Source organism: Calonectris borealis, chromosome 10 (assembly GCF_964195595.1).
Source record: "Calonectris borealis chromosome 10, bCalBor7.hap1.2, whole genome shotgun sequence".
Taxonomy (NCBI): Eukaryota; Metazoa; Chordata; class Aves; order Procellariiformes; family Procellariidae; genus Calonectris; species Calonectris borealis.
The window spans coordinates 21,240,407-21,255,898 of NC_134321.1; the positions used below are offsets into that span (position 1 = coordinate 21,240,407).

A 15,492-nucleotide genomic window follows, 5' to 3' on the forward strand; every position below is an offset into this window, starting at 1 on the left:
TCTGTGTTAAACATCAGAAAAACTTTTGTTCGGCCAGGACTATTCTGCTAGTTATAAGATCCTTTTTTTTTTTTTAACTGCTAATCACTGGTATTTTTATTAGTTGTGTGTACCTCAAAAATATCGATCTTCTAGAGTACAGAACATACAGAAAAAAGAGAGGGAGGTGAAAAATTCCAACCTTACAAATAAGCTTCAAATGTAGGACAGTATTTTTTTTTCTCTACCTGATGGCCTATAACCAAAACATGATTGCATCCTGTGTTTTGTTGGAAATTTTTTAAACTTTTCATGAGGTTTGACTTTTCATTTACTTTCTCCTTTTTAGCAACTCGAATTGTTCTAAATAAATGCATTCTTTTGTAATTAAAAAATTACATCTTAATTTAAAATGCATTATTTACTTATTTATTTATTTCTATGAACTCTTTCTCCTTTGTTGTTTTCTGTTTTTTGAAGATAAACTTTTGGGCCAAGTTCTTCTCTTCTTTCTTGGCCTCAGGCAGAACACAGCCCTGTATGTTCAGCTTTTAAGATTCTGAAAAGGTTGTCATCCTTCCTCTATGAATTATATCCATGTAGATCTGTAGTTACTTTCTTCAGGAGAACGAGTAAATTACATGCCTGTAATTCTTGTTCTCTGGAGAAACTATTAAATACAGATCTTCCCTTATCTTTTCACTCTTATACTAAGGTCTTTCCTTTCAGTTTATTAGGAAGACATTTGTACATCTAGAAATGCCCTTTGGCTTAGGATTTATCATCTGTGTCTTCCACAGTGATACGCACTTCATGCTCTCAGTAAGAGTCTTTAAAATCTTTTTTGAATGGTCTCTTTTGAAGAGTGCTCTGTCACCTGTGTTAGATCATGAAAACCCAAGATCTGTATTTAATTCTACTTTTGTACAGTGAACGTTTCAGGTGAGTATTTAATATGCCTTCATATATAACCAATGGTTTGAGCCACATGTTTTTTTCTAGATGCCAATGTGAACCTTAGCTAATGATTCACTTGTATCCCTACTCCATATGCTAACTCACCTCATATTGTATTTTTTTACTGTGATATTTGTATTGGACATGTAATTCAAAATAAGTCTGCTGCAGAAAACACTTAGAGCAAAGCTGTAAAGTGTTGTGATGACTGCCTAATACTGTACATCTATTAGTGTGCACATTTAAATGGATGTTGTAAACAGGACTGTCAGTGGGTCAGTGAACAAATCAGCTGTTTCATGTTTGTATAGTAAAAGTTCAGTTTAACAATTTTACAGCAGTAACCTTTGATCCCTTTTACAGCTGGCTGTGATATGATTATTCCCATAAAAACATGCAGGAAAATAAACAATGATGTCCAAAGATAAGATTATGGGAGGGAATACATCCATACTATTAAAGATCAAGCCATATGAATTTGTTTATTCCTAAGACTGACCACAGCACAAAATGTTAGCCAATTTATTATAGTGCTTTCAACTTGGAAAATTTAGGAGGGCTTGCACCAAGATTTGTGCTGTTTTCATTGATAAATATACCATTTTACCTTCTCCCAACTACTTTCTAGGCTGTGTATCTTCATAAATCTGGGTTGCAAGATACAAATCTGGTAACAGTGGGTTACTTCAAATAAGTAGTTGGTTGAATTCTTCTGATTGATACTACTACTCTTGCTTTGTTATGTTGTGGTTGTACTAATGTAACAAAGAGGACATTTTGGTGCGTAGGAATTTGTAGCATATATTTACTCCCTGATATTATCTACTGCCAATCCCTGGATTTACATTTGTACACAGAGCTTGCTTTTCATTGGGTCATACTGGTGAGAAAGAATGCCTTTAAATACTCAGCTCTTTTTTTAACTCATCTTCTGTGGTGATGAATAAAGCACTCAGGACAGATATATCAAACAGTGCATACAATAGACATATGAAAATAACAAGTAGAAAATTGTAATATTATTTGCTGCAGTAGTCAATCCAGTTCCACATCCTTTTCTGTGTGGTATCTACGGATATCTCTGTATAAAGATAAAATATTAATCTTTTAAAATCTGTAGTTATAGAAGACCAATATTCATTATCACTATGCTTAATTTATACAAACTTCCATTATAGAAAAAAGTCAGGTAAAATATTGGAACACTTTCTATTTTATCAAGCTAGTATATCGACAACCCTGTTTTTGTAGAAAACATGGAGTCGTATTTTGAATATTTTAAAGGTTTTTTTGGTTTGGTTGGGTGTCGTCCCCCTCACCCCCCCCCAAATTCCAATTAAATGACTGAATTTTCCTCCCTCTGGAAGAACACCTAGACAGCAATAACAAAGTAATTTTATTCTCAGTAGGAAAAAAGTAGAGATTAGTTATATCAAGTATTCCAGTTATATTTACTTTATTTACATATAAATAAAATGGTTTACATTTTAAAGATTGTTATTTCAGATCTTCTAGTTGTTTAAACTGATGCAGCTCCGCTGCCTCCTGTGGAGCTGTTTCATTATATCCAGGCAGAAAATTTGGATCATTTCATATCTGAAAACATTAAAAGGAACACTTAAAAGTATTTATTTCAATTGAAGTAAAACTGTGTTGCACGGTTGATTTATTGTTTTTCATTATTATTCCTGTCAGTTATGCAACTGTGTCCATACTTTAAGCAACTTGTCTCATTCTTTCCTCCATTACAGATCGAAGTAGTCAATACTTTCAAGAGTGGCACTTCCTTTCAGGGGGCTCTAAGGAGACAGTCCTCCGTCACAAGCCAGACCCAGGATGTAACCAATATTTCTAGCCCTAGTCACGTATCGTTATCCAATGCTCTTTCCTCTCCTACCAGCACATCTGCTGCTGCGGCTGGGCGTGAGTGTGTATTCTTAATGCATCAGACCTACAGAGATGCCAACTTACGTAGCAGTCATTTCAGACTAAGCTACTTTGCCCTTTCCCATTTTGTCCTGTTATGTTTGTTAGTTTACACATACCCAGAAACACGTAACATGATTACTTTGTGTGCAGTAGATACTCTCCACGATTCATTGCACGTTTTGTCAACTTACTGTTAGGACAGGAATTTCTAGTCATTTTTTATCCCAGTGTATGGAGATTCTGGTTTTATTTGAGGCTTCTGTGTTATGTTTTCTCAATCTCATTGGATATATTTTCTACTGCTTATAAAATATGTACTTTAAATGATTCTACAAATATCTTATATTAAGCAATTCAGCTCGTCAGAGAAAAGATCATTCCATCTGGAAGACTGAGTGTAATGTAGGTCACTCATGTCCAAGAAAGATGTGCTCTAATTAGCACAGGTACAGGAAGGAACAAGGAAATAGAGAATGTAGTTTATGATCCGAGGCTAAGGGATTAAGGTTTACATGAATGGTGAAGGAATAGATTTGTTACCTCTATATTCACTGGCAGGTAAGCATTAAGAAAGGAGGGAGCTAGACAAGTTAAAGGGCAGTGTTGAAACAACAAAATAAATGTGGTAACAAATTTCTTTGTTAGAAGAAGCAGGTTTCTAAACACTGAAATCCTGACACAGCTTTCCTTTAGGTGCAAACAAAGCATCTAGTAAAAAGGTAGTGAAGTGAATAAGAACTTTGAAGCGGCTAATACGAAAGGGCTGCTTCACTAACAGTAAAATTCCAGTTGCTCAGGAAGACTTTTACAGATCTAACTTTGTTTTTATATTTTTATTTTTATTTATTCAGGACTGTAAGTAGCTATTTTGTTTTACAGCATAGCCCGCATTAAAAGAATATTTAAATTTATAGAATTCAGTTTATAAGCTTGTCACTTACTTTACAAAATAATGCAGTATATTCCTTATGCAAGTTTTAGTGAAAAGTTGGCAAACAGACAAGAAGCCAGTCTTGTCTGTCTGGCCAACAGACAGAGGGAAGGCAGACAGAGACAAGACAGACAAGAAAAGGAAATAAAATTCCAGAACTCCTGCAGAAAAAAAGGAAGCTTGACCTTTCCATTCAGTTTGAGTGCAAACCCCCTCAGTATTTGAACATCAAGCATTTAGACATGCATTAGAAGTTCTGTTGGAATTAAAAGTCAAAGGAGAAACTTTGCTTTTGCGTGGAACCCAAAGAGCCATTAAGGTTCCAACTTTGACAGTTGCTCCTTGGAGAAAATTTGTATCTTTTCCTGTCTTTTCTTGGGAAGTTTGGCCTGCTAACTTTTACTCCAACAGTACCAACCGTTTCAGGGCAGCAGCACGATCAAGAGAAGCAAAGTCACTGTGCTGCGTGCCACTGCTGTGCCACAAGCACTGTAACCTGCTTCTGAGAACTCAGAGCCCAAGTTCCCTCATTTCCACACTGAGCAGGACACAAACCACCGCACACAAACCAGGCTTTTATCCAGGGAATGATTTACCGTAACAGCATTTCTACATTTGAGCAGAAAACAGAGGCAACTCATTCTGCTGTGGTAAATGTTTCAGTAACATCCTGTAGCCAGCAGTCTGAAAAGACAGATCTAATAAAATTAAAACAGACAATTTATGTTCCCTCTCTTCTCTCCATTGCAGCAGAGCAACTAAGAATTGAATAATCTTGCGTCTTGACAAAGGCCTTACTAGGTTATGGGCTGAAGTTAATTAATAGGAGAAAGCATAATCTGCTACAGTCTTTGATGTCTCTATCTGGAAAAATAAAACAGGTCTACAGAGCTCATCATTATAGCCACATTTATTCAGTAAAATAAAAAACGTATGATTGATTTGTTAAGCTATCCAGATATATATATCTCCATTGCAGAGGAGATTGGGCCTTTTAAAGTGGTTATTCTGGACTGTTAGTATTTTATTACTGCAGTATAACGTCTGTTTAGTATCAAACCAGTGTGTGCTTCAAATTATAACCCTTAGGGAAAGTTTTGATTTATTAATGCAATGACACAAACCTAATGAATGACAGTGAAAAAGCAAAGAAAAAAAAAATTTGTTTTTATTTTGAAATTGGGTATTTACAGTTGGTTGTTCATCTTCCAGAACCTGGAAAACCTTTCCTAATGCAGATTTCATAGAAATAGGGTATGTTTTTGTGAACTGGCATTTTCTGAGAAAATTTCAGTTGCAAAATGCACATCTAGTCTACTTTTCAGCTCCTTACTTAAAATGTATGTGGTGGGACAGGACTGACTTGTTTCCTCTTAGCTGCTCAGAATGAATTAAACCCTAAATCATTACCTTCTTCCTATGGGGTGGAAGGGAATAATGGGATAATTGTACCTCTGATTTTGAAGCCTTTCTCTCTCTTTAGGAATCTTAAAAATATTGCATATGTAGATATATTTGGGGGAGTATCAAGGGAAAACCTTAAGGATATAGCAAAGACAGAAGGGTCTAATACTTGAAAGGGCCCAATATGAGATACTGTCAGGAAGGTTTATTTTCAGAGAAATGGTGCTCAGCATGTTGCAACAATTGGGATATTTCAGGTGTCATGTTGGGTGCCCAAATGCAGAGGTTTTGATATCAATACTTAATAAAAAATACAAGAATCACGTGATGCTCTATCAATAAGTCAGTCTAATTTAACAGAGTATTTATGCAGTTCTTTACTAATTGTATAGCTTTTTAATATATAGTTCATTGTAACATCTCACCAATCTGTGAGATTTCTTACGCAGATTTATAAAACATTTTGGAATTTAAAAAAAAATTTTTTTCCTAGTATTTTTGGGCAGATTAATGTTTGATTCAAAGGTTAGTGCATGCTTAAAAAGAAATCTGCCTGTGAAATGCAGCCACATCTACAGTAGTTTGTGAAACAGATTAGCAAGTTATTACCAGAAATTTTCAGCTATTCATAAATATGGCACATTCAAATCTTTCATAGGGTTGTGGAATACCTTAATTAAAAGCAATTTATACAACGGAATATCTACTACCGTACTAAAGTTTCCCTAGTTATGCTGATACTTTTTAGCTGTCACAGTGTTTTTACCAATTACAGATTTCTGCATGTCAGCATGAATTGATAACAATGAGGTCCATATTATGAGTTGTTGATCTCTTTTTGAAAAACGTTGCGGCTTTGAGTAAACATAGTGAAAATTGAAACCTGGCATTTTATATACTCTGATAGAAATAGAAAATTTATTTAAATGCAAACTAAAGATGCACACATATTCAATATGCACACACTTAGGCTACAGAACATGAAAACGTGGGAAGAATAAGGCTCTGTACGCAATGTGGTCTTGGCCAAGTTCTCAGGTTTTGTCGTATCATGTGCATGAACACATAGACACATATACACACACACAATCTTCTATCATTGGAAAGCTGTTACACTACAGAGTTAAAAGTGATTTTGGATACCAGGCTATCCCATACCAACTTTGGTATATTTTATATGCATTTCTTTCTACATTTTATTTTGGGAGAACAAAATCAGATCCAGTGGGGCAATGAAGCATCTTTTTTTACTTTTGAAGCTCAGAATTGGTAACACAAAATGTTAGCTTGTGCTTAAAATTAAGTATATGCTTAAAGCCTTTGCTACTAGATTGCTTAGTTAGGTAGAGGATGAGTAGATCTAACTGTACACAAAGTAAACAAGTTATTCTTTATCCTAATCTGTTTATATCTGGTTCTCAGACGTTGTTTCTATTATCAGTAGGTAACCCCTTCAAAAGAACATGGTTTCAAATTTTCCAAGAAAGATGCACATTTAATATGCCTTTGTATTTGTCCTCCTTCCTGTCATTCTCATATATAGTTAATACTGTTCCTAAGTGGAAGCAGCCAGAAACTGCAGGTCCCTTACAAAAAATCCTCCTTTCTTTCATAAAAGGTTATAGTTAAAAAATATTTTTAAGTGTAGGAAACATTGGGGGAACAACAAACAAACAAAATCAAACCCCACCAAAAGGGGGTGATGATCTGGCAACCTCCCAGATCAACAATCTGCTGTAGTTTCTGTATTTGCAAAGTTCCTTTTTCTTTGTTCTTTGTTGAGGTCTGTCATTTTTGTCTGAGATTTTTAGAAGTGAGTATTTCATGGAATCACTTACAACTTTTTATTCTATTAACTCTAGCAACAGTGGCCTCAAACAAGCCACTTGCAAGGATGTCACAGGAAAAAACACACAGTGATGACTCCAAATTTTATAGCAGCCAATTAAAATCTTACCAAACAATCACAAAATATTCTTAGAAGTATTTGCCATCATACAGACTTCTGAAGGTCTTTGGGTTTTTTGTTGGTTGGTTGGTTGGTTTTTAAAAAGTGTTTTCAAGAAAAAGAAGAGCATAGGGCCCTTAAGGCTGTATTTTTTGCTCTGGTTCACTTTTTGGAGGCAGATACAATCTTCAAAAGTGGGGCTAATTGCATGGAAATACAACTTTTTTCATTCTCCCTTTAATTAAAAAAAAGTTGACATTTATTAGACTTGCCAAGAAACTGTCATTTATAGGTAGAAGCTTTACGCATGCAACGTTTGCCTCGGAGTGGCACAAGGGCATAAGCATCTGCAAATTGTGTCAAAGTAACGTAAGACATTCAGCAAGCTTAATTCTAGTGCATATTACAGTCCATTTTCTAATAGATAATTTTAAAGAGAGAGCTTAGTTTAGCTATTTGTAATCTGTTGTGTATGAAAATCAGATTCTTTTGTATCAAGCAAAATTATTTACTGCTCCAGCAGCTTTTGCTTTTCTATATTTCTTACATGTTTAGTTTCCTATAAATGTAATCATCATGCAGCTGGACAGACCTTACAATTAAATCTTAAGATAAAATCTTAAGTTTGGATCAAATTTTCTCATGAAGAAAAATGGGAACAAATTTCTTAAAAAAAAACCCCAAACTTCTATTTTAATAAATGTTAAGGCAAAGAGTACTGTCCAATATTGATCTATATTCAGATCACAGACCAAGTCAAGTGGGCATACCAGCCTTAGTGAAAATGTCAGTTTCTTTCTGTGGCAACATGGTATAACTATCACACGAGGAAATGGAACAAGCAGAACTTAATCGAAGTCCACATCTAAAATCACATTTATAAAAGTTGCACCATTTGGGAACATCATTAGATTAGAGACAGAAATACCATACTAAGGCTTAGAAGTTCCCACTGGTTATAACCAAGATTTCACAATCCTGCTGGGATATGCAAGATCAAAATCAACTTCTGTATATCTTCCCTGCAGGGAAACTAACTAGGTTTAAAGTCTAAATATAAAACCAAGTCCTCAACTGGAGATATGGCATGGCAAGAAGGTTTAGACTCCTAATGCAGAAATACGTTCTTTCAAAGGGTTGTATAATATAAAGTTTGCCAATTATGATTAAAAAAGGTCAGACTCCATAATTTTGCAACAATCCTATAATAAAGGAGATACGCTAGGGAAAGTGGAAGCCCTGCATATGATCTCATGCTCTAAAATTCAGTCAAATAATAGCCACGTGAACCTTTTGTGAAATGAGAATCAGGCCTGAGCATTTCAGAGAATATGTAGGTATTCTATTTTGCTCTTGCTGCATGTGGTTTGACTTTTCAGCAGCACTTACTGGATTTACTGCATATTTATGTAGAAAGAGAGTAGCACAGATAATGTTTCACTCATTAAAGCAGAAACCTAGAAATTATAATTTTTCTAAAATTTACTGGGTTTTTTTATCTCTGAATTTGCTCAACTTCAGCATCATACAATCCAGAACATACTAGCCACAACATTTACAGGTGACTCCAATAGATGCCGTATCGCCTCCTGTGGATACCTAATCTGATTTCCCCCCCAAAAAACTGGGAGGATTCAAAAATAAACAAAAACAAATATACTGAAGATAGGCCCTCTATTTCAAAGCTTTACATATGCAATAGTACTTGACCAAACTCATTTACCTTTGTATAGCTGTAGTCTTGATATAGAATAGTATCAGTTACACATAAGAGTTGGCATCTCTTTGCAAAATTGACCTCTTGTTTACAATTTTATACTAATCACCTTACTGATCTTTCAGTATTGAATTTATTTGCTTTTGCAGTGCCCTACTCTCTACTGTCTGAATATTAAATGTGTTTGTTTTCCCAGAGGGCTAGAGAACATTGGACAAAAGGGTTCAGCAGGAGAGAGTGAAATAAAAAGAGGTTGTGAGTCTTTAACCTTGAGCCTGAAATGAATGTGAACCAAACTCAAGATACTTGGCTTATATGAAGCCAGGTAAACATTCGAGTATAAGCCCACACACTACCAACCATAATACATCTGTTGATGCTTAACAGGCCTTGTGTATTTTGCCTAGATTGTTATACTTAGGAGTGAGATTCTGAACTTCATCTTTTTCTTCTGATGGGAAAAATTTGTAGTATCTAAAATTCTATTTCTTTTATTTTTCTTGCCTGATGCAGTATAATAAATCTAACTTTCAAGGTGGGATGAAACTGAAGAGTTTTTTCTATTACAGCTACAGAGAAGAAAGAAGTGGAAACTTATAGCAATGTCAAAAATGTCCTGAAGTGTTGTCCCCACAGTCTTTTGTTTAAAAGCAATTCATTTTTTTCTGTTGTCTCCATTACTGTGAGAAAAGGGAGCTGTATCACACTGTTTGTCTTCTCTTGGCATTGTCAGTATCATAAAGAAATATCATTACATGAACTTTACATAGTTCATAATAAACCAACACTTTCTAGGTTCTATCCATCATGGGTATGTCCCTGCTTTTACATGCTGTACAACCATAACAACATTATATGAAGTTCATCCGCTTTATTTTATCTTCAAAAAAGTAATGTGGGCTTTGTTTCAGCAGAGCCCCTAAACATGTTTACACCAGATACTACTTCAAATCTTGAACTTAAGCATGTATTAAAAGAATTTGTTGCTGTTGGGCCATGTAACTCTGGGTAAATAATATTTTTTCAGTTCTTAGCTTAAATATGGTAGTATTATTATATAGAAATTAAAACGCCACCTTTGTATCTGACAAACCCTCTAGCTTTGTTTCCACTAACATAATGAAAGAAGTAAGTTTTGTTCCTGTAAGCAATAATTTGATACATTGGGGGACAGACTATGAACAAGATTTTGAATTATATTGTAATGCAGAAATTCTGTCACTGAATAAGGTGCAACACTAAAAAAATAAATGTTTTCTTCTAGATGGCAAGCTAAATATGCAAAATTTAAAGCTGGGGAGGGAGTTTCTCCCTAAGTGAAAAATTAGTGGAAAACATATATACATCTCTGAAACTGTAGAGAAATTTTAAGAAAAGAAGGTAGTTTTCTACAGCTCCTTAGTGAAGAAAACTTACTAGAAAGCTAACTCTATGTATTCTTAGCTTCAGGGATTTGCCCAAGTTTGGCCCTTACATTACTGTTGCATTCAGAAGATACTTTAAGTGTCAGCAGGTCTGAACTAGTTCTAAGCTACTATTTCCAGTAAAAATCACTATGAACAAGTAGAAGCTATTCTAGTACCATCTAAATATTCCTGCAAGACTCGAACAGTCCATGCCAAAACTTTGCCACAGATCTTCACGCAAAGTAATACGACTGCTGGCTGATTGTATATTCTGCAATTATATCTTCAGATTGTTGTGTAAACACATCTAAGCAAAAGATGTTAGTGTAGTGTTTTCTTTCAACGGATTATTAGTTCAAGCAGTCACGGCAGAGTACCAAATTCAGGTCATGGCAGGCAGGTTTTCATAACTGGCTTCCAAATACAACCTAAATCTATAGTTTTCCCTCAGCTGTGTTAAGATGTTAGTCAGCTAGCTGGATTGACTAAAAGCTTGGTATTAAATGCAAATTAGATGCCAAATTTTGGTATTAAATGCAATATAGATGCTTTCCCTACTACGGAACTTGGAGCCTCATAAATTGAAATCAGTTCCTCCCTTACTAACCTGTAGAGGCTTAAATTTGTGACTTGAAGAAAAGCTTTACTTTCATTGGAATCTTCTGGATCTGTTCAAGCATAATACCAAATTACAAACCTTTTTATTTAAGTAAAAATTTGCTTTACCATTATTAGAAAGAATCCAGCTGGCAAATAGAACCTAAATCTATGCAATAAGAAGTGGCTATATTCAAGAGAATGAAATTATTTTATTAGTTGATAAGATATAGCAAACAGCTGGAACTGTATGAGATGACTATTATTTTTATTTAGATAGCAGAAATAATAGGTAGCTTTGCAGAAAATGTCACCATATCAGCCCATACTATAAAGTAAGCATGTTACAGAAAGTCTCCTGATTTAAAATAGGACAATATGGTAACAGGTTTTTAAGATTGCCTTGAAAAAACATACTATTTTTTTCATTGTTTAGACTAATTACTTTGCACTTCAAAATACAAGATAGAAAGCCATGGATAATGAGCGAATTAGTATGTCACCTCTTCTCCATGAGTTCAAATCCTATCTTTAGTAATGCAAATGAATCTCTTATCCCAGTCTGTTCACTATACAGAACCATCACATAGCACAGCACAACTCACGAGATTCAGCTCTCATAAAACCCTGGTTTATAATTCCAGGTGCTCTCTCAAAGAGGTGTTAGGTACACTATAGGATTGTAGTGCGTAAAATTTATTCTTATCTTCATCTTGTCTTGCACCTCTGCCAACCTCCTAAAATCGTCTAGAATCCCAATGTCTGGACAAGCTTTTCTGTACCACTCCAATCCTCTTATTTTGAGGATAAGCAGTCACATGAACTACTTTTTGTACTGTGGCCTGCTGTTACCAAATGTATGTATGAAGAGAAGGGAGAGTATTTGTACTGACCGAAGGCCATGTATTTGAAGATGGCATGACTTACTTCTGCTATTAGGATTTTTGAAAGATGATGAATATTCAAATTTAGAGAACATAAGGACAAAGGTCAAAGAGATCAAAATACAAGTCAGCCTCTTTCTCAAATGTGCTGAAATTCTGTACAACTTGGACAACTCCAGCCACAGGATCAGCTTGATCCCACAGCTGTTAACACTGTGACCCCATGCCATTACTAAAATGCAGTCTGCCAATTAAAAGAGGAATTAAAGCTTTACAAGTTAGTGATTTATTAGGCCAACCAATAATATGCAGCTTATTTACATGTAAAAAGATACACATGCCAATCACCAAACCATTTCAAATGTGTGTGGAGAAGCTTTCACAATGCCTGCTTGCACCTTTTCTGCCTCTGCCTGTGTTTTGGTCTCCCCTCTAAGAAATGCTAAAAATTCGCTCATGGGCTATATGGAAGTAGAAGGATAGAACTCATACTTAGTCATAACACATTTGCTGACAGATCACATTTTGCCATTCTGTTTTTTCCTTCCCTCCCTCCCCCCCAAGTTCCTCGCCCCCTCCCCCCCTCCGCCCCTTTCCAAAAAGTTACGTTTTTTTCAGCAGTAAACCAGCACAAACCTTCACTTCTTTTCAGAACTGGTAGGTCACTGAGATATAGACAGCATCCCGCCCTTTGCCCACCCACTCAGTGTCCCCACTCTGCAATGCTCCTCACTTGTTCCTCTCATTTCCTACTGGGAAAGCAATGTGCACTGTCCCTGACAGTCAAATGGGCTCAGTCTCGTAGTTTATTTTCACCAGCGTTTTTACTGTCAGGTGGTTAATGACATTAGATTGACCCTGGCATAAGTCAGCTGACCCAGTTTAAAGACTGCATATATGGCATAAATTGTGTCACTTTCAGCATTTAACTTTACAGTTTTACAACTGAGACACAGAAAATGAAAAAGTTTGCTGTTTAATAACGTAATTCAATTCAACCCAACAATCAATACATTATTTTATTACATGTTTTATATATATTAAAAAGTTAAATGGCTAGAACAGTGGGTCTATACTCGAGTGTTTACCTCACATATGCATGAAGGAAAAATAAAAGTTGGTTCAACAATACTATGTTCACATTATCCAGGCTTCCAAGTGTAGTTATTGTGTGTGCAAGTTATCTCTGTTCATGTGGTAACTGTGAAATTTTTTTTTTCCCCTGTGGTAGCATGATTATGCTTAGTACTTTGTCTGCTTGGCTTTTTGTGCTCTTGGCTGCATTCATTTAGATTTTGCTTTAAAACATTGGTATTACTTATAGTTTTTACACTTGGCTCCTGTGTGTGTCTCATACGTACCCATCCAACCGTGTCTGTGTTCTGTGCTTTTCTGTTTGTGAAGTGTGATATGTTATGTGTAATGGTTTTTTAACAATACACAAGAGACTTTTTTAATTAAAAAAGCCTTCCTACTTACTCACTGCAAAACTATCAACATGCATGGTTTTACATTTGCATTACAATTAACATGGCTTGTCTTTTACTAGGGATGTACCACACGAGTGGACGTTCGCTTTCTTTAACCAGTACTTCCCATCAGTTCTTTGATGGCTTTAAACTTGATTTATTTTAATATTGCAGTTGATACAGATATTCAAAATGCACATAACTGAGCCACTCGTTTATGCATATAACATCCAGAGACTATGGACTTCAGCTGCCTGCACTGCCCTAACCATATGCTACATTTTTCACAAAGTATTCTCTAACACAGTGTTGCCCTTTGAAGATGCTGCCTCTGACACCTCTTTCCTTTTCTCCCCCCAGATCCGCGTCGTGAAGGCATTCCGTAGCTCTCTCTATGAAGGCTTAGAAAAACCAGAATCTAGAACCTCTATTCACAACTTTATGACTCATCCTGAATTTAGGATAGAAGATTCCCAGCCCCACATCCCACTCATTGATGATACAGACCTAGAAGAAGACCCTGCTCTCAAGAAAAACTCGAGTCCACCGTCTTCGCTGAACAAGAACAACAGTGCTATCGACAGTGGAATAAATCTTACAACTGATACAAGTAAATCAGCTACCTCTTCTAGTCCAGGAAGCCCAATACATAGCCTGGAGACATCACTTTAGCTGAAAAGGTCACTGCAAAAAAAAATTAAAATAAAATAAAAAAACCCACAGCAACCGAAATATATAAATATATATATTAAAAACATTGCTGGCTGAAAAGCTGTTTGAACTCTTATTCACTCTGAGATAAGTGAATGAATTGTTGATCACAAAGGTTTTGGGGAAAGAATGAATGGCTGATTTACATACCCCCTTGTTCCCTTTCAGAAAAACAAACAAAAAAATCCTCCTGCATGAATGTACTGTACACTTCTGGCCCTTCTTTCTCTCTTTTTGTTTCTTTTTATTTCCTTTCTTTTTTCCTCCTTAAGCAGGAACTGCAGAGAACTTCTTTCTGAGGCTATTTATCCAATTCACTGGTCTGTGAGTTTTTTGAAATGCTTGTGTGGCATGGACTCAATTGTATAGATTAATTTAAATAACTTTTTTGAAGTTGCAAAGCTTAACTTGCACAGTAGATTTGCACCAGTTGGACGAGGAACTTAAACATTTATGAGACTATATATAGAGATATATACATATAAGTATATACATAATTAATTATATATATGTATATATCTATCTATATATATATAGTTATATATATATAAAGTTTCTTTGTTGGCATGTTGCCTTGTTTCTGCTCAAATTGCTCTGACTATTTTAACTTATTTATGTCCTAAAAAAGAATGTAATTTGTTTACAAACCTGTAGATAATATCCTTAACTATTTGTAGGGTTAAGAAAGCACTTCCTGCCGAAGTAGTATAAAAATGGCTCAGCTCAGCTCATTGAAAACATCTGTAATATCGCACCCTGGATATTTTATTACAACTGTGTTCTGATTTCTGCCTAATTTTTTTTTTTTTGTTAAATAATGTAGATACTGCTAGTAAATAACAAAAGAAGCCAAAATATAACACATTGGATGTAGCATTGTGATCCTATATACAGGGAGGTAAAACAGGCTTCCTTTGTTTCAAATAAAAATCAAAATGATCAGGTTCTCTCTTTTTTTTTTCCCCTCTGATAATCTGCTTGAATTTGTTTTGGTGCAACATACAATAACGGAGGCCATTTCATTCTTTAAACATATGGCAATGGCTTCCAAAATAATTTTAGAGAGATATTATATGAAACTGAGTTGAGTTTATAAATATAATTTAAAATAAGTTATATTTGGTTTGTCTATGTGGAGATAAAACTAATGTTAAAATATTGTGATATATTGTGTTAATCCTTTTCAGTTAGTAATTTAGGCATTTATTTCCTTATTACTTGCAAAGTACGGGCTGTTGGCATTTTGGATGAAAATCACTGTAGGTTGTTGCTTTGAGTTTTTTTAAAAGAAAAATATAATTTCTGCACTATTAGGTCTGAATGAAACTTTATTAATTGTATATTGAGATGTGCTTTGTGTGATTTTTTTTTTTTAACCAGGCTTGTCTTCCTGTAGTCACAAGGTATACTGTAACACAGTAATACATTATTTTACCTTGAGCTTTCTACGAAGAAAGCTATTTTGAAAACCTGCAGTATGGAGGGTAAAAAATATTTTTTCAAGATGGTAACAGCCCTGATAACTTAAAATTTATGAGCTTATATAATTGCTATGTCAAC

The 15,492-nt window shown here is 35.1% G+C and overlaps 1 protein-coding gene across 1 annotated transcript in view; it reads left to right on the forward strand.

Moving 5' to 3' along the window:
• Positions 1-14,100, forward strand: part of ATP2B2 (ATPase plasma membrane Ca2+ transporting 2) — a 436,864-nt gene extending 422,764 nt beyond the window's left edge. Inside the window, exon 26 of the mRNA XM_075159342.1 lies at positions 13,582-14,100. Coding sequence (XP_075015443.1) covers positions 13,582-13,893 — 312 coding nt within the window. The 3' untranslated portion in view covers positions 13,894-14,100. The remainder of the gene's footprint in view (positions 1-13,581) is intronic.
• The last annotated feature ends 1,392 nt before the right edge of the window (positions 14,101-15,492 follow it).